This window comes from Coffea arabica, chromosome 1c (genome assembly GCF_036785885.1).
Source record: "Coffea arabica cultivar ET-39 chromosome 1c, Coffea Arabica ET-39 HiFi, whole genome shotgun sequence".
Taxonomy (NCBI): domain Eukaryota; kingdom Viridiplantae; phylum Streptophyta; class Magnoliopsida; order Gentianales; family Rubiaceae; genus Coffea; species Coffea arabica.
Window position 1 is genome coordinate 6934197 of NC_092310.1, and position 20699 is coordinate 6954895.

General features: G+C 38.7%; 1 protein-coding gene and 1 long non-coding RNA gene across 2 annotated transcripts; both read right to left on the bottom strand.

Moving 5' to 3' along the window:
- Positions 1-288: 288 nt before the first annotated feature.
- On the bottom strand, positions 289-8014 carry LOC140006198 (uncharacterized). Its single transcript, XR_011813833.1, has 4 exons — positions 4094-8014; positions 3928-4009; positions 1125-1187; positions 289-444 (listed from the first exon to the last, which is right to left on the bottom strand). It is a non-coding gene; the product is annotated as an uncharacterized lncRNA (long non-coding RNA).
- Positions 8015-12482: 4468 nt separating this feature from the next.
- On the bottom strand, positions 12483-13430 carry LOC140038786 (uncharacterized). The gene is made up of 2 exons (XM_072084060.1): positions 13250-13430; positions 12483-13177 (listed from the first exon to the last, which is right to left on the bottom strand). Exons 1-2 carry the CDS (start codon positions 13428-13430, stop codon positions 12483-12485), a joined length of 876 nt encoding a protein of 291 aa, XP_071940161.1.
- Between the last annotated feature and the right edge of the window lie 7269 nt (positions 13431-20699).

Sequence of the window (20699 nt, forward strand, 5' to 3'; positions counted from 1 at the left end):
TGGCCAGTGAGCAAACCTGAAAATCCCATTTTCCTTTGGCAATCCAGCCGGAAATCCGGCCAAGATTCCGGCCGAATTGTCTGGCCGGATCCATTTTTCCACAGGGCAATCCGGCCCTCAATCCGGCCAGTTTCTGGCCGGATTCCTGGCCGTATTTGGCCCTGTTCATTTTGCCAAAAATTTTTCCTTTGCCGTTTGAAATACGAATCAATCCGAAATCCAACCAAACATCAACCAAACGTATATACATTGAAATTCAACATTTACAACCATAGTGGCATGCCAAAAACCATTCATCATGAATATACATATTCGGTTTGCCAATCAAAAGAAAATGAACCCAATACACATTAGGGTTTCATTCAAAGAGCTATACAAAAGACATTTACACGAGCTCAACTTGGCAATCGACTATCCAATCCAATCTCAAAAGTAATTATATCCCTGTAAGGAAAACAAATAGAACGGAATGAGCTTAAACCCAGTGAGTTACTACCACATAAGCAACAAAGAGCATATAGTATAACCTTTCATTTCAAGTACACGATAAAGAATATAACAAGTTGGTAACAGAATACGGTCGGCTCTCAAGAGCCCATTTCCACGCTTACATTCTTGATCCAACCTCATTGACCCTCCGTCAATGTCAAAGAGTAACCAACCGTAGACATCACTTTACTTCCATCCTTCCAACCAACATACCCCAACCGGGCCCGCACTCCAATCAGTCGTTTTTGGTAATACTCGAGTATACCGGAATCAAGAGTCTCATTACTACAAGATCCCTCAGTCCAGTCCCCGTGGCATGTCAATCTTCACGACCAAGCCCTCGCCGGCTCGATTCAATTGACTACCAACGGGGTTGAGCTCAGTAATACAGTAAGGCCGTTGGATAATCGTCCAAACGACACTAAATCAGTTTTCCATGAAAGGAATTCATTATCTCATATATCAAGTGCAGTATTTCCATAAAACGGTAAACAGTTATGCATGGTACCACAAGGGGTGAGGGCGGTCAAGTACACCCTCACCTCAATCAATTTCAGTAGCCAAATAAGCCTTCAAGGCATCAATTCACATATAGCAAAGCCATATTGTAACATTTAAGTGAGTAGTATACTCACCACTCAAGTAGGTGATGTTTCATGCACCGTCGTTAAAAGAACGTCGTGAACTACCGTCACGCCCTAGAACACGCAAACAAATACAATGAGACTCGATAACGAGTCATAAAGCAATGCCAATCACAACCCCAATAGAGTTTTATAAACATATACAATCATCATAGGCAACCAGAAATTTTGGAAATGTAACTAGCTTTGACCCTGAAAAAAAAACAGTTTTGTCCTCACTTTGCGGTAATGGCACCGATTTCACTACGATTGTCGGATGAGGGTGCAAGATCCACCGTTTCGAAGCTAAGGAACAGGGCTACAACAATGTAGAAGGTCACTCAGTCCAATTCCTAGCATAACTAGGTCAAATATGCAAGAAACGAAGCCAGAACCGCAATAACAGGTTTGCAAACTACATTCTGCTGTAATCAGTACAACTCAGTCTATACAGGTCCAAATTCCGAAATTCCAAAGGCATATGGTAGCTAAGACATCAAGCTACATTTCATCAGAAGACCTCAACAACAAATTCCAAAACAATTCCAGCCAAAACAGTCAATTACAGGCGCAGTTCTCACATTCTGACCAAACCAGAACAGCAATAGTAATTTCGACTTTTCTCATTCCAAACTACTCCAATTGACCTGAAATTTTACAGGCTCCTTTATAACATCAATACCTACAACTTTCATGTTTTAAGAAAAGGCCAATTCGACCTCTAACCATAAGATACAAAACCGGACAGAAAAGAGAATTATGAAACCCTAACTTTTCACATTTCCTTTCAAACTCAAAATTGGTTGCAATTACCCATAATTTGCACCTACTAGAGTCATTATAGGCCATTGCCAATCATAAAACAAGGCCACAACATCATGATCACATTAAACCAGAAAAATCACCAATAAATTGAAAACCTCATCATTTCATGCAAAAACAAGATATAAGTCACAAAATTCAACACTCTAGCCACCACTAAGCATAACTTAAGCTTCATTAAGTGTAGGAGGAAGTTCAATCACCACTCACCTAGTAAACAAGAGAGGGAGAGTTGTAGGACACCTTAGCTCCTCCAAACACTTCACCAACCAAACCACTAACACCTAGTGAAAGGGTTTTATGGAGTAGAAACAAGTTTAGGTGATTGCTTTGGATGATTTGCACTAGATGGATGCCAAGATTTTGAAGAGTTTTCTTCCTTCCTAAGCTCAAGGTGGCCGGCCAAGAAGATGAAGACAAGAGTGAATTTTTTTGTGATTTTTGGAGATATTTATTCAATTGGTAAGACAAGTCAAAAGGTGAATAGTTGTCCACAAGTTACATCCAATATAATGGTGACACTTGTCACTCCATTAATGCAATCATATCCTTCTTTTTTTTCCTCTCACATCAATCAAATCTCACCCTCTACTTATCCCTTAACACCCGATAAATTTCCACCAGTATCCGAAACTTAACCTAATTGGCCGAATTTTTCCGAACTTTTCGCCCTAATGGATCCCACGTCCATTATATATCCGTAATTTTTCAAAAACTCTCTAATGCTAAGAAAATCATCTAAAAACTATAATTACTCATCAAATTCACCAGGAAAATTTTCCTAAACCGGAAAATGCAGAAAACATGTCTTTAAAGGGGAAAAATCCTAGGAAAATTATCAAGGAATTTACGGGTTCTCACAAGAAGAAATGCAAAAACTTGCCTTCGGTGGAAAAGCAGGGATAGCCGTCGGCATTGGAGCTAAGATAGAGGGCTGTAACTAAAAGGGCCACCAGCACTAGCCGCCGGGACATATTCTCGGCCAGGACTGCACAGGCCACTGAGGTCTACGATTATGAAAGATGATTGGAAAATCTAAACGAGTATTGTGTCACGTGACATCATGTGATACAGAAGTGAAATCGGGGCTTAAAACAATTATGGAATTGACTCCTACAAGGATGGCTAATTTCTTAGATTATATGTAAAAAAAAAAAAAGAAAAACAACCCACCAAATGTACTTCTAACATGGGATATTTCTCAATTTATACGTGCCGTGCTGATTCAGCACGGCCGCATAATAAATTTGGTAACTAATTGGCGAAGAATGTTTTTTTTTTTTTTTGAAAAAGTCAGCACGGTCAAAAAAGTAACGAATGCATGTTCCCAGCCGTGCCCAGTTAGCACGACTAGAGACAGGCAGTCCAAAAAAAAAAGTCATTAGGCGCCTGACACTTGACTGTCAGGCGTGTGACAAAGGCCAACAAGGCCATGTGAAAATCGTACGCAAATTATTGAAACTCTGGGAACTTATTGGCCGATGAGCACCGCGGCCGTGTCCAATCAGCACGGTCGCAGTGAGATTTTTCCCAAAAAAAATGCTAGAACGATTAGAGTCCTAGATAGTCAAAACACTTTAATAAAAGAAGATAAATGCTCTTCACAGTTCATAATAATCGAAAGGCATAAGTGGTGTAGGATAACATTTCCTTGTTAGTAACATCCACGAAAATCCACAAGCGATACATTGGCCCCATCTTCCATTCTTGTGAGACACAGACACCTTTAGATTAGTAAGTTAAAAACACTTTAATAAAAAGATTAAAAGCTTTCTTTTTTATTTTTGGATAAAATTCATATTAGAAGAGAGTTCTAGATTATTATAAATACTATTAATAAAATATCTTCTCAATAATTAGAGTAGGTGGGACAAGATATTGGAGTAGAAACTAGAGAGTTCTAAATAGATCAAAACACTGTAATAAAAAAATATAAATGCCCTTCACAAGTCACAATAATTAAAATGAGTAAGTAGAGTAGGATAGCATTTACCTGATAGTAACAATTACAAGAATCTGCAGGTAAGACATTGGTGTTGTCTTCCTTTCCTGCCGCCAGGTCAAATCTACAATGTCTAAAGTTAAAGGAAAACATGGGGATGAGGTAAATTTGTTAAGCTTTTGCACTGTGAATAATGTGTTTGTTTTGGAGCTCAAACCTAGGCTGGAATTTCATTGGACGATTGATAGCATTTGATTGTGGAGTGACAGTCCAGTTCTTAGATATGATCAGATATCAAATTGTTATGGTATACCGTGGTCCTCTCTGACCTCCTCATCCAGCTTTACAAATTGAGCAGAAACTTTCTCCTATGACTTTTTAGATTTAGTAGGAACTTCCTCTTGCAGCACGGTAGAGTAATTGTCAAGTTTGGTAGATACTTCTCCTCCCTTGGTATTAGGTTCAAACATTTCCATCGAAGACTCGCCATTAGCATGACTCATCTTTTCTCCAATCTCTTCATTCTCACTTTTCTTGCTATTTGTGATGAAATTTTTACATCTTTAGCCAATAGGTTCGAGAGTTGGTATATGACGGCTCGAACTCATTGACGAGCACGGGGTATACATATAACAATTAACTCATTCTACAGTCAATTTTTACATTTATAACATTCTAAATACCTCACACGTGATTTTTTGCAAGTATATGAGTCGAGAGCGAATACAGGGTATTAAGGGTCGAACCCACAAGGAAGATTGTCAATTACCGGCACTACTAACACTTCTCTATTATTTAGACGATCAACAAATTAAAAGAAATAAAAATATGCTAAACTTATGCAACACAATAGCAAATAAAAACTCCTTCAGCTATGGTATCCCTATCTTAGTTAGTTATGGTGTCATTTCTGACGTACGTGGGGTATACATATACAATAAGTTCATCCACAATCAAATTTTATATTTATAATTCCTAAATACCCCCACACCCGATTTATCGCAAATATACGAATCGTGAGCGAGTATAGGGTATTAAGTGTTTTTCGAACTCCTTTATTATCTAGACTGCCATAAATATAAAATTAATGAAAATAACATTAGAAAACTCCTAGAGATATGGAATTCCTTACTACTCTTGCAAGTGAAGTTACCGGTTAAGTGAATGCTATTATCTTGACTATGTCGCGCCCCATATTTCGCGATGGAAAAGAAAGGATTTATAAAAAGATGTGATTTATTAATAATAAATGAAAAAGGACCTAGAATGGGACTTAAAAAAATGCGACAATTTAGGTCCAAAATTTAGTCTAAAAGGGTTTTTTAGTAAAAATAGGAGTCGCCACTTGGTATGGAGTTTTGGTGTACCAAGTCACCCAAAAAATAAAGTAAAATAAAATAAAACCCTTTTTGACAACTCCAGGTCTTTGAAAAACAAAAGAAAACGGATTCGGGAGTCATGGTTGAAGAAATGGAAGGCAAAGGTTCGATTAACTCAAACCTAAGGCACCCTTTCAACCTAGTCTAAGCTAGTTGCGAGGTTTAGTCAAAATTTTCCTAATCTAACCCTTAATTTTATCATATTTGGATGTTACCTACATGGATGCAAATCTAAATTTATAAAATATCGAAAGGATCAAAATATCCATTCAAGGGTTTAATCGAACCAATCGCATTAATTGCGAAGGCCACAATGATTCCTTGAAGGTGTCACGAGTATGCAAATGATGAAAAAAAGAAAGTTAAATTTTATATATATATATGTATAAGTGACCAAAGAATAGGAGTACAACATAATGGGTACAGGATACGAACTCGTGATAAAATTTTCTTATACAAGGATTAATGGGATATTTAAACTAAAATTTATAATCACCCATATCCATGTTCAAAGAATAATCCTCCTAATATGAACAGGCAAATGAACTAATTTAAATGAGATGCAATTCTAAATGACGTGATTAACACATATAGAGGATAGGGGATAATATAATAGGGAATATTATACAATATGAGAAAAATCCTAAAAATAAAAATATGCATGAAAATGTAGTGAATAGCACACAAAAATGAATCTAGCGCAAGACGACCTAAATGGTCTAGCATTGGACTAACCCATTTCTAAAAATCCTTACTAGCGTTGGACTAGTAAATAAGCGGAGGGAGAAGCCACAACTAGCGTTGGACTAGTGTGGTGACGTCATGCATTAACAATTCATAGTGAAACAAATAAAGCATAAATTAAAACAAATAAACACATAAGAGCACGTAGCACATAACACGTAAATATAATATCTAGATGCGAAAATCCTAAGGAAAGCGGATAAAACACATAACACATAAGCCACATAAACACGCAACCTATCTATTACATCGGGGAGCGCCTAACTACAATCTAGAAGGGAAAAATATAATAAAACAAATCTAATTATCATATCTATTACATTTTTGAGGTATTTAAATGCCTTTCGAATCATTATAAAAATTAACTAAAACATATATAAGAAAATTTGAATGAATATTTAAATCAAATAAATAAAGCATATAAAAATATATAAACACATAGGAGCACATAAGAGCACGTAATTGACATTGAAATAATAAAATAGGGGTACCTCCCGTTTGAAGTGGTGACTAAATGGAGTCAAATTGTCCTATTTATACTCACAATGAACAAAAGGATCATGGCACCAATTTAATTGAAAAAGAAAATAATAATACAAGTACTAAATTCACACTAATATATCAGACGTAAAGAAATTTAAGTAAATCTAAAAATTCCAAATTAAGTATATTCAAAAGTAGCATAATTAGCTATTAAAGAAAAGAAACAATCATAATAAAGAGAGTCAAAATTCATCAGGGACCGAATTGCAAAAATTGAAAAACTTTCGGGGATAAAAATTATATTTCCCAAAGTTCAGAGGTCAAAATTAAATAAAAGATAGAATTCAGGGACCAAAGTGCAATTAATTTAAGGACCTAGATGAAAGGAATCTAAAATGTTCTGGGCCACAGTGAAACTACTCCAAAAATCAGGGGCTAAAGTGCAAGTTCATTTTTTATTTGGGCAAGAAAAGGGCATCAGGCCTCCCTTTTTATTTTACTTGGGCCGAACCTACCTAAGCTCAACTGAAAGCCCAAGCCAAAACACACAGACCAGCCCGTCTTTTATCACTCAAACCCAGCCAAAAACATATGGGCTCCAACCTCCTAGCCCAACTGAAACCCAAAAGAAACATAAACCAAAGCCCAGCCCCAAAACCTAACAAAACTAGCTCTTGGCCCAACCGAAAAATAAACATTAGCCCAATCCCCTTTTTTTCTTTTCTTTTCTTTTTCTTCTTCTTCTACCCTTCCGGTTCTTCTTTTCCTTGCCTGGCCGGCCGAAGCTCCTCGCCACTGCCAACCATGGCTGACATGGCGGCTGCCGGCGCCGCCACCGCCGGTCGCCGGCCATTTTTTCGATCACAAAATTTCACCAAAATACACCCCCTCACTCGATTTTTCGCGTAAGTTCCATTTTCGGAGTTAGTTTTTACAAAAGAAGAAAGAAAAGTGGCCAAATGGCCAAACAACAGCTGCATTTTTTATTATTTTTAGACCTTTAAACCTCTACCAAAAATTCATAAAAATATATTACAATACTCCTTATAATCTTTACATTACAAATATAATCTTAGCTAACAAGAAAACAACAACAAAAGACTACATTAAGACAAAACAGTTTCTAAAATTCATTTTTTTTTTGTTTTGGCATTTCATCAAACATTTAGCATGCATGCACAAAAATCATCTTTCTTTTCCTCAGTCTAGTCTTGAACTTGCCCAACAACACCACAACAATAAAACCAGCAAGAGGAAGGGACAAATCATCAACTAAACATGCTTCAAATATAACTACTAAAATAGAAAGAAAAAGAAAAGGAAATCGGAAAAATAAAAGGAAAATTACCCCAGCTGGAATTACAGTCCGTGGGCTAGAGTTTGGAGGAAATTCCAAGCTATGATTGTCCAATTGGTAGCTGCCCCTCTTTTTTTGTTGTGTGTGAGTGTGTTGGGAAAAAACCGAGAGGGAGAGAGTGAGGTTTTGTATATTGTTCACCAAAATGAGAGGGAGAATTGAGAGAAGAGCCGAGAGTGTTTTTGGGAGGAGGAGAAATTGGAGAGCTTTGTTTTTTTTTGTGTGGCTTGTCCCATTTTTCCAGAGAGAGCCCCAGTGAAGAGTCAGAGTGGAGTTAGTTTTTTCTTTCTTTGCTTGTCTGATTTCCCTCGTGTGTGTGTCTCGAGAGAGTGAATTGAGGGAGTCGTTTTTCTGTCTTTTTGAGCCCCCAAAAGCGCCGCTCCTTTTGTCTGTCCCCCGAGAATAAGGAGAGAACCAAGGGATCTTTGTCAAATGGGTTTGTGTGTGTGTGTGTGTGTTTTTTTTTTTAAGATAAATCTACAAAAATAAGACAAAAATACACTTAAAAAAATGCAAGAAAATAAATTGCTCATCAAATAGAAAATATTCGAGAAAACACAAAATTTAACAAAAATTTGGTGTCTACAACTTGCCCCTCTTTGTCAAGAGTTTCAAAGAAACTCAAGACAAAGACGTAGACACCAAATTGCTTACTTGTCTCTTCTAACCGCACTTGAGTTAAAATAAAGAAAAGCAATACTTGGCTGAAATTAGTGAACAAAAGATGTAATGAAATTGCAAAACATGTGACCGAACTCATGTAGAGTTGCCTACGTATCCCACCATGGGAATCAGGTCAAACGTAGTTCGAATGCAAGTGAACCACAATGAAACAAGTGCATTGACCAACTGCGATCTTTGCAAAGTTGAAAAAGTTTGAGCTTCTTAGAACTTCTAAACATGAAACACAAAATGAATGAAAAAGCACAATTATTAACTAAAACAGTCAAGAAAAGTAACTTATCATAACTAGAAAAAGATACGCGGAAGGACGCGGTTACGCTCCAAGAAGGGGGATAGAAGGGTGCGCGGTGGACGTTGAGACTCACAAACAGGAATTTAACTTGTCAAGAAGGGGGATAGAAGGGTGCGCGGTGGACGCTGAGATTCACCAACAGAAAATTAAATTTGTATTTTTGAAAAAGATACGCGGAGGGACGCGATTACGCTCCAAGAAGAGGGATAGAATGGTACGCGGTGGATGCTGAGACTTACCAACAGGAATTTAACTTGTCAAGAAGGGGGATAGAAGGGTGCGCGGTGGACGCTGAGACTCACCAACAGAAAATTAAATTTGTATTTTTGAAAAAGATGCGCGGAGGGACGCGATTACGCTCCAAGAAGAGGGATAAAAGGGTGCGCGGTGGCGTTGAGACTCACCAACAGGAATTTAACTTGTCAAGAAGGGGGATAGAAGGGTGCGCGATGGACGCTGAAACTCACCAACAGAAAATTAAATTTGTCAAGAAGGGGGATAGAAGGGTGCACGGTGGACGCTGAGACTCACCAACAGGAATTTAACTTGTCAAGAAGGGGGATAGAAAGGTGCGCGGTGGACGCTTAGACTCACCAACAGGAATTAAATTTGTCAAGAAGGGGGATAGAAGGGTGCGCGGTGGACGCTGAGACTCACCAACAGAAAATTAAATTTGTATTTTTGAAAAAGATATGCGGAGGGACGCGGTTACGCTCCAGCAGAAAATTAAATTGTCCAGAAGGGGAGAAAGAAGGGGAATATGATCTTCTGATCTGTCAAGAAGGGGAGATAGAAGGGTGCGCGGTGGACGCTGAGACTCACCAACAGAAAATTAAATATGATCTTCTGATCTGTCAAGAAGGGGAGATAGAAGGGTGCGTGGTGGACGCTGAAACTCATCAACAGAAAATTAAATTGTCAAAAAGGGGAGATAGAAGGGTGCGTGGTGGACGCTGAGACTCACCAACAAAAATTTAAATATGATCTTCTGATTTGATTTTTTTTTTTTAAACAGATTGGTGGGATTGACCCGAGCCCAATTAAACACTGAAAGAAATGAAAATGCAAGTTCAATACCATCAAACTGAAAGATTAAAATGCATGTTGCTCAAGTAGTAATAAATCAAGACAAACTTACTTGGTGGACTTACAACTTTCTTGATTGATGATTTTTTTTTTAACTTTAAAAGAAAGGGAATAATGATTTCTGTTTCTTTCTTTGGGAATGTACAGCGAAACTTGCCATTTGCCCCAGTGTGAATCATACTCAACTAAGCCAGTAGTCTGTCACATAATCTTTCCTGTAAAAAGGAAAAAAAAAAAAAAAAAGAAGCGACTATGATGAAAAGATTGCCACCACCATGTGATCCCTTTGCCTTGAGAGCCATGTAAACATGAGTTTCAATATCGCCAAGTCGTTCCCTAAGGTTCGGTCGATAATCCCCTTCAGAATCTTTTCAACTGTTGAATGTCAACTGACCATACTTTATTATCACAGGACCTTCGATTTCATGACTTCTTTGGGATAAATTATAAGGGATTGTCTTTTGAGTAAGACCCAATGAATGAGAAACATAAACAATTAATTAAAATTTAAAAGGTATTATTCATCATGCAATAATGCTATTGTGAAATAAGTAATGATACAGAATAAATAAATTGCAAATAGAATAGTAAAACAAAATTGTTGAATTTTTTAATATTGGCCCAAGGATCAAAATTTGGATTCGTATTTAGAGGATGGCCTTTGATGAGGAAACATGCTCCATCTGACCCTTTCGTAGTCATCCATTTTGGAATTCATTGTCGGCAAAAGAACAACAGTATAAAAGAGACCCAAATTAACATAGTCGCCAGCTTTCAGACCTCAACATCTTCTTGTCTGCCGCTGATTCTCTTGTACTCCAAAACCCTACCTCAGCGCCCTTTCGGGTTTTCACTAAGGTTACCCCCGCCATTTTCATTTTCATTTTTTTTCTTTTTTTTTCTTTTTTTTTGTTTTTGTTTTTGTTGTTTTTTGTTTCTTTTTTTCTCTTTTTTTTTTTTAGAAGGTGCCCTTTCAGGTTTTCACCTAGAGACATAGACAAGACAAGTTTAACCCCAACTGTATCATTGCAGTCATACTCTGATAATGAGTAGCATCAGTGAGACAATCTTCTCTGACATGTTTCAGAAAAGTTTGTATTTACATCATTTGCTAGTTGAAAAATTTTTTTTTTTTCAAAGTACTGCAAAAGACGAAATTCGGCAATTTTGGTTCTTGTGATTAGGATCGGATAGAGTAGCAAAGGAAAGGTTAAGGCTTGAAAGGCTTGACAGCGGATCATATGATGGGTTTGCAATCATTTGAGATAGCATTCTTTCAAAACTTACCCCGATCTAGGGTGAGAAAGAGATAAAATTTGCCCCAATTTAATTCTGACAGAATCTCTATTTTCTCTCTCTTTTTTTCTATTTTCTATTTTTTTCTATTTTTTTCTATTTTCTTCTTTTTTTCTCTTTTTTTTTTTTAAGAAACAATTGCCCAGTATGGGGTTAGTGATCTTAAGGGACAGCCAAGCGAAAAGAAAAATGGCTATGAAAAGTCAAAAGGAAAGAAGAAAAATTAGGGGTAGAATATCGAAATGGAAAAATGAGATGAAGTATGCCTGAAATCCGTCTCTTGCAGTATTTTTAAAAATTTTTTTTAATCAAATGAAAAACTTTTGCACATGTCCGCATTGATTGGTTGGGAAAAAACTTGACCGTCCATTTCCATAAGAATAAGCGCTCCTCCGGATAGCACTTTCTTAACAATGAATGGTCCTTGCCAATTGGGAGCAAACTTCCCTTTAGCCTCATCTTGCATTGGAAGAATCCGTTTCAAAACCTTATCTCCAACTTCAAATAAGCGGGGCTTGACTTTTTTGTTGTAAGCCTGAGCCATTCATTGCTGATAACATTGTCCATGACACACGGCATTCAACCTCTTTTCATCAATCAGAGACAACTGCTCTTGACGTTCTTTGATCCATTCAGCTTCTTCTATCTGAGCTTCCATCAGAATGCGTAAGGAAGGAATTTCAACTTCTGCAGGCAGGACTGCTTCCATTCCATACATAAGAGAGTAAGGAGTTGCACCAGTAGAAGTTCTGATGGTAGTTCTGTAGGCCATCAATGCGTAAGGCAGCTTCTCATGCCAATCCTGGTGTGTTTCAGTCCTCTTATGAATGATCTTTTTAAAATTTTTATTTGCGGCTTCAACGGCTCCATTCATCTGAGGCCTATAAATAGCAGAATTTCGATGTCTGATCTTGAACTGTTCACATAATGCATCCACCATATCATTGTTGAGGTTTTTGGCATTATCAGTGATCAACGTCTCCGGTACCCAAAAACGACAGATGATATTATTTCTCAAGAAATCCGACACCACTTTCTTAGTCACATGTTTATAGGACGCGGTCTCAACCCATTTGGTGAAATATTCAATCGCCACTAAAATGAATCGATACCCATTTGAAGCAGGAGGATCAATAGTTCCGATCACATCCATTCCCCAAATCGAACATGGCCATGGAGCAGTCATACTATGCAATTCTGTAGGAGGAGCACGTATAACATCACCATGCATTTGACACTTAACACACTTTCTAACAAAATCTACACAGTCATGCTCCATGGTAAGTCAAAAATACCCTGTTCTCATGATCTTCTTAGTCAGTAGATGCCCATTCATGTGTGGCCCACAAACCCCACTATGCACTTCTTTCATCATATAATCGGATTCCTCTTCATTGATACATCTCAGAAGGCCCATATCAGATGTTTTCTTGTATAGCACTTCTCCATTCAAGAAGAATCTTGATGACATTCTGCGTAAGAAATTTTTTGCAACAGAATCAGTATCAGGATGGTAGGATCCCATTTTCATGAATTCCTTAATATCCTTGTACCAGGAGCGACCATCAATGGCCCTTTCTGTAACCTGACAATGCGCTGGCCTATTCTGAAGTTGGATCTGTATAGATTCAATCACCAGCTCATCTGGATGTTGGATCATCGAAGACAAAGTAGCTAAAGCATCAGCAAAGGCATTACGAGTGCGGGAAATATGTCTGAATTCCAAATTCCTGAATTTGCTGGCCAAACTAAGCAAGTTACAATGATACAACATAATTTTTGAATCCCGAGTTACCCACTGTTTAAGCGTCTGGTGCACAAGTAAATCAGAATCGCTGAATGCTATCAGGTCCTTAATCTCCATGTCCAATGCCATTTTCAATCCAAAAATACAAGCTTCATACTCATCCATGTTGTTGGTACAAGGAAACTGTAATTTGGCGGTAGCAGGATAATGTTTCCCTTCAGGCGACACTAAAACTGCTCCAATTCCAGCTCGAAAAGAGTTTGACGCACCGTCGAAAAATAACCTCCATCCAGGATACTACTCACTCATGTCCTCAACTGCTTCAATGAACAGAATTTCTTCATCAGGAAAGTAGGTATGCAACGGCTGGTAATCATCATCTCTTGGATTTTCTGCCAAATGATCTGCTATGGCTTGACCCTTGACTGCCTTTTGTGTTGTGAAGACAATATCGAACTCGGAAAGGATCATTTGCCGCTTAGCCATACGTCCCATGGGCATCGACTTTTCCAACAGGTATTTTAGAGGATCAGAACGGGAAATCAAGTGGTATAACCGAGCAAATAATGTCTCAACTTCTGAGCTGCCCATGCTAAAGCACAACAACTTCTCTCGAGAAAAGAATAGTTGGCCTCATATGCTGTAAATTTCTTGCCCAGATAGTAGATGGCTTGCTCCTTTCTTCCAGAATCATCATGCTGTCCCAGAACACATCCGACAGCCTCATCAAGAACAGACAAATACATAATCAGAGGTCTCCCTGGCTGAGGTGGCACTAAGACCGGAGGATTTAACAAATAATTCTTGATCTTATCAAAAGCCTGCTGACAATTTTCATTCCAATCCATTGGCGCATTCTTTTTCAACAATTTGAACAAAGGCTCACAGGTAGAGGTTTACTGTGCAATGAATCGGCCAATGAAATTGATCTTTCCAAGAAAACTTTTCACATCTTTTTGACTTTTCGAAATGGGCATATCTCGAATTGCTTTTATTTTCGCAGGATCTATCTCTATACCCTTTTTGCTGACAATAAAACCCAATAACTTACCAGCCGGAGCTCCAAAAGCATATTTCGCAGGGTTCAACTTCAAATTATACTTCTTCAATCTTTCAAACAGTTTCTTTAAATCAACCAAATGGTTCTCAATCTTCTTGGATTTAATTATGATATCATCCACATAAACCTCCATTTCTTTGTGAATCATGTCATGGAACAGGGTAGTCATGGTCCTCTGATAGGTGACTCCAGCGTTCTTCAACCCGAAAGGAATCACTCTATAACAAAAGGTTCCCCATGGGGTGATAAAAGAGGTTTTCTCTCTGTCTTCTTCTGCCATCAAAATTTGATGATACCCAGCAAACAATCACCAAAAGATTCAATTTCGTGTCCAACAGTATTGTCCAAAAAAATATGAATGTTTGGCAAAGGAAAATCGTCTTTCGGACTGGCCTTATTCAGATCTCTGTAATCAACACATACTCGCACCTCCCCAGATTTCTTAGGCACTGGCACAGGATTCGATAACAAGATGGGATAATGAGACACCATGATTATCTTAGCATTAAGCTGCTTCACAATTTGTTCCTTTATTTTGAGACTCATTTCTGATTTGAATTTACGTGGCTTCTGCTTTACAGGTAAAAAATTTGGATCAGTTGGCAACCTGTGAACCACTATGTTTGTAGAGATCCCTGGCATATCATCGTATGACCATGCGAACACATCTTGAAAAAACATTAAGAATTCAATCATTTTCTCCTTTTGTTTCCTATTCAAATGAATGCTGACTTTAACTTCTTTAACCTCCGTCTTAGTGCCAATATTGATGATTTCTGTTTCTTCTAAGTTGGGTTTGAGTTTCTCTTCATACTGTTTTAAATCCCTTGGAATAGACTCAAATTCTTTCTCAGTATCGCTCTCGCTTTGAATTTCAGATTGCATGATTTCAAGTTCATGAGAGATATCGAGATTGCAGCCATCGAATTCCAAAATGGTGACATCCAAAGGGTCAAAGGATTTTATTTGTGGCCATCTGAAAATAAAATAGAACATAAGTAATAAATAAATAGCAAATACTGGAGAAGTCTTTCATTTCATTAAATTCAAAATGCATCGTGACTTTACAAAAAGATAAATATACAGACATGATTGCTATTTAAAGACATATTTAACCCAAACCTTTATTTTCGTTTCAGCAATTTTCTTGAACAAAACAAGTTATATTAACTGAAACAAGAATAAAGGTTTAAAAGATGAAAGCAATTTCTTTTAACAAAAGATCCAGACTACTGTCCTATCTGGATGTGATCTAGACAAAAGACAATCCCCTTAAATTTACCGAAATTCCCTTCGAGAGGGAAGATAATCAGCAGTCCAATTCTGAATAGCTCATTCGGTAATTGGCAAAAATTCTGCATTCTCTGATGGCCCCTCCTCACAAGTAGCCCCGACAAATAGCTGAGACAGGTCCACTTCAATCTCCTCCACAGGATTCTTCGTTTCAGGCATAATCACCTCCGATGGACGAGGAAAAGTGTGATATAGCGGAGGGATATATAAGGCAGTTTGCTTGCCCTTCTTTTCGGCTTATTTCCGAGCTTGCATTTCCTTTCTATCCTTAACAGTTGGATGAAATCCCAGTCCAAATGTATCCTTCTGCGTCGGGATCTCTATTGGCTCCAAAATTCCTAGCAATTCCCTCCCAAGACCTTTTCCTATTTCGTATCCGCCTCGGATCATCTCCCTAACCATCATAATACTGGCCTCTGGTAAATCTGATTGAATCAGCGATTTATCCCTGGATGCCCATCCCACAGAGACATGTCAGCAATGTGATGAGACGAGTTTGGAGTTCTTTTTCTGTTTTCACCATTAAACTTTGCATCAACGATCATGGTACAGTCATCCTCAGCAAACACAATAGATGATCATTCACAATAAACCTCAACATTTGATGCAGAGAAGATGGCACTGAATTGGAAGCATGTATCCAAGGTCTTCCAAGTAAAATGTTGTAGACACTGGAGAAGTCCATTATTTGGCAAGTAACTTGAAATTGAGCAGGGCATATCTCCAATATCAACTCTGTTTCACCCATGGATTCCCTTCTTGAACCATCGAACCCCCTAACTACGGTTGCAGACGGACGGAGTTTAACATCAAGAAATCCAAATTTAGTGAGAGTGTTCCATGGACAGATATTCAGCGCCGACCCATTATCCACCAAAACCCTCGGCAGCAGCTTTCCATTGCAGCGGACTGATATATATAAAGCTCTGTTATGTCAAATCCCTTCTGCAGTCAAATCATCATCGGAGAAGGTGATATGATTAGCGGCAAGTACATTACCCACAATGTTAGAAAACTTATCCACAGGAATATCTTTAGAGACATGGGCTTCGTTCAAGATTTTGAGCAATGCTTCTCTGTGTAATTCGGAAGTCAAGAGAAGATTCAAAAAAGAGATCTGAGCAAGCATCCCATCCAACTGCTCCACTGTTTTGTACTCGCTTCTCTTTAGCATCTTTAGAAAATTCACAGCTTCCTTTTCAGACACAAGAGATTTGGGCGTCAGGAATTTAATCTTGGCCTTGGTTTGAACATCGATTTCGGGGTTTCTCACAAATTTTTCAGGCCTAGTAACATTAGATACCTCCTCCTTCAAACAATATTTGTCTCCAGTTAACAGACTAGACTCCTCGTAGTTCCACGGTACCTCTTGCAAGTTATTGACAGGCATTTGTTCTGAAAATTCGAGAATGACAGGCTCTGATATATCCCATTCAAAAGAGGATAGATCCAAAATAAAAGGAATTTCAGAATTGTCAGCCTCGGAAGGCTCTCCTTCTATCATAAACAGCTCCTCTTTCTCAAACACAAAAGATTTTAACTTTTCCTCAGCATTATCCTTAGTTATGGACTCTTCAACAGACAGCATTTTCCTCATCTCTGCATGGTCAGTCTCTATCACGCCAAACACTTCAGTTTCATCTACAATGTACTGATTGGGGTCGACAAAATTTTCATCCGCGATGATAACCCCTACAGTGCTCCCATGCTCAGGTAAAGGATTCTTACTAACATTCGGTCCTTGCTCTCCCTTTCTTCTGAGAAGAATGTCTCCAGAGTCAATCATGTCCTGAATTTTATGTTTTAAAATCCAACAATTGCCAGTGGTATGACCTGGACTTCCAGAATGATAAGCACAGATTGCATGCGGATCATAACCGGCAGGAGGACCTCTGGGATAGATTTTGGGAGGAACAGTGCCAATTTTCCCAGCTGCTTTTAATTGCTCATACAACTGATCAATAGGTCGGCCCAAGTTGGTGAAGACTCGAAATTGCTTCTGAGTTTGAATTCCACTGATTTGCAAAGGATTTTGGGGAGGGTTATTGTTTTGCAGGGTTGGTCTGGAATGGTAAATGGGACGAGAGTGATTTTAAAAAACAGGTTGTGGAGTTGGAGGTAAGGGTGAGGTATTCAAATGATTTGGTCGGGAATGATGGAATTGGGTAGTGGTGTGGTAGACTGGTTGAGAATTGGTGTAATACGGGTAAGGAAAAGAATAGGTGGGATGGTTTTTGGGTCTGAAAGACGGGTCTTGATCCCATATAAAAGCAGTTTCTCCTTCTTTTTTCTTTAATGGGGGCTTTTTTCCATTGTTGTTTTGATTTTGTAGAGCATCCAATTGCAACTTTAATGCAGACACATTAACAATCTTCCCCGCCTTGACAAATTCATCATACTCCTCCAATTTGTTAATGATAGCAGCAAATGGACTTCCAGTCATGCGGAAGATCTCTTCAAAATAGGGTGGATCGTGAGCCTTAATGAAGTGCGAACAATCTCCTCCTCAGTCATAGGAGGCTCCACTTTGGCAGCTAACTTTCTCCACCGTTTTGCGTAGGTCTTGTGATCTTCCGATGGCTTTCTTTTCGTACCCTCTAGCGTGGTTCGTGTTGGTGCCAACTCACAGTTAAATTCAAACTGCTTCACAAAAGCAGTTGATAGATCCAACCAGGTCTTGATTTCTCCAGACTTCAAATTTGAATACCAATCTAGAGCATCTCCCTCCAAACTTTCCGAAAATAGACGCATAGGCAAATTCTCATCATCCACAGGTTTACCTAACTTGTTGGCAAACATCTTGAGGTGCGTTTTTGGATTTTCAGTTCCATCATACTTGCTGAATTTAGGGGTTTTGAATCCCAACGGTAGCTGAATATCCGGAAAAAGACACAATTCATCGTAATCTAACCCACCATGCCTGGTCAATCCTTGATTCTTTCTTATAAAATCATCGAATCGATCCAACCTTCTTAACAGATCTTTGTCAATGGGTATATGCTGTTCTTCTATCGCCGCCTTCCCTTGAGATGCAGTATCCAGTACAAAAGGCTCTGCAGTATGGTGGTGAGGTCCTTGAGGGTTGGGGGGATATTCAGATTGGTTTGTGGATGGATTTGAGGGATTTGACTACTGGTTGGGTTCACCAATACATAATTCGGATGCTTATAGGAAAAGTCTGAATTTAATCGGGCAAAGGTATTTTCAACAGGGTTAGCGAAAGGAGGAAAGAAAGGTGTTTGGGTATTGGATGTATGGGGTGGTTGATAGTCTTGTGCAGGTGGGTGATTATCGATAGGTTCTTGGTCGTTTGGGACACCACCACCATTGTTGCCTGCGACCAACTGATCAATTACACCCTTCTGTGCTGCCATTTCAGCATTTAACTCATTGAACTTGCCAAGTACCTCACTTAACTGAGCTCCCAATGCTGTGAAGTCCGGTGATGTAACCATAGCAGATCTTTCCGAAGCTTCAGGCACTGAACTCATGTTTACAGACTGTCTCAAGGCTCTACTTCGGGACCTGGTGATGATGGGGCTTCTTTGGGTAGCAATTGTGAAAAATACCTGATAGTGGGAAAAAGAAACTGATTTAGGAGTGAATTTTCTGTCAAATTGCTGTGATTTATTCAAGAAAAAGAAAAAAGAAAGAAAAGAAAAAGAAACATGAGTTAGTAGATATCTAAATAATTCGGATGCATGTCCTATGGGGGAGCCCTTTTTCTGCCAAGGGTAGGCCTAACATGATGCAACACCTTCGAAGTGAGACCTGTTTATCAAACCTGTGTTTCGAAAAATAACTTTGCAACAGATAAGGATATTTCATTGATGGATTTCAAAATATCATACATCATCTACATCATTTCTCGAAGTTGATTTCGTACAAGATCATTAAACTTTTTCAATCTATCTATCACAGCATCTTTTGGCTCTCTGGAATAGGGATTCTGCATGCGTTCAGTTTGATCATACAACTTGCCACACTTTCTCTTCAATTCCTGGTGTCTTTCTTGCATTTCTTCACACAGTCTTTTATTCATCTCTGCTAGACCCTTATTCACTTCCACAGATTGCCTTAATTGTGCATTTTCTCTGTCTTTCGCCTCAATGATTGCCATTAGTTTCTTGACTTCCTCGGACTGTTCCATCAATGGTCGCTCAGCACCAGATTCTCTGAGCCACTCCTCGTATTGAGGGGTAACCAAAGCCATCTGTTTAAGTTGCGGAACATAAGCGATATCCTCATCATCGGACAGCGTTTCCCAAGCTTCGACAATTGGTACTTTCATCGGAATTTTGTCTAGACAGATCCCCTTACCAAAACTGATGGTGAAATCGGTCAAGCCAGGTGTGAGTGGTATTCCTTGAATGCGTCCTAACTGTCTGAGAAACCTTTTCGGAGTGTATGCCATGATGCCTTGAGTTCCCAATAACGGTATCAAATCTGATGACTTGGCGCGCATAACAGGGTTAAAACAGTCGGTCCAGTCTAGTACCCATCTAATCTTTTGATCTGACAATACCCTCAAAAAGTCTAGCCATTCCGATGCACTTCTTGGCAAATTACTTTGGTCAACTCTCTTATGATGGGTAGAGATCCAATTATACCCAATCAATGGTAGACCATCAAGAGCAGGCAACTATCTTTGAAAATGTTCCATGGCCCATATATGCAAAACTCGATTTGATTCATAAAAGAACTTTGACCCCCTTTGGCAGTTGGTACACGCAACAAAAATGTCAGCTAACACAGTCGGTACTATAGAGGCTTGTCGATCCTTAATTCCAAAAACAAGTCAGACAGGAGTTTAGTGATTTTGAAACCAATTTTCTTATCTTTTCTAGAAAACAAATAAATCCCTGCCATCACAAGTCCATACACCAGCGGCCTCTTACATTCCCATGTTACCTTAGATGTAAATGAAAAATCCTTCGAATACTTATCAAACCAGTCTTTCATTGCGAATCTGTCAAATAAAAATTTTACATCTATGCTCTGATCTGATCCTTGCACTACAGACTCTTTTAATCCAGTAAAATGACAGAATTCAATCTTGCCAGAAGCAATCGGAAATATCACTACTGTACCCTTTACTGGCAAATTCAGAAGACCGGCTACCTCTTCAATGGTCGGAGTCAACTCCTTGTTTCCTATCCGAAATGTTGAACCATCCGGATCCCACAATTGAATTAAAGCTTCTACCAAATACCCATCTGATTCAATGTCTTTGAAATCCCCAATTGGTCCAAGGTAGGAGGCAACCTGATTGATCTCACTAAATGAAAGAAGCCCTGGCCATCTTCGAACCTTCATTGGAACTGTTAACAGCTGACTGGTTTGTTGAGGTCTGTCCATCTAAAGCATGTAATCTCGATTAAATACCTTACCTACAGGCCTCA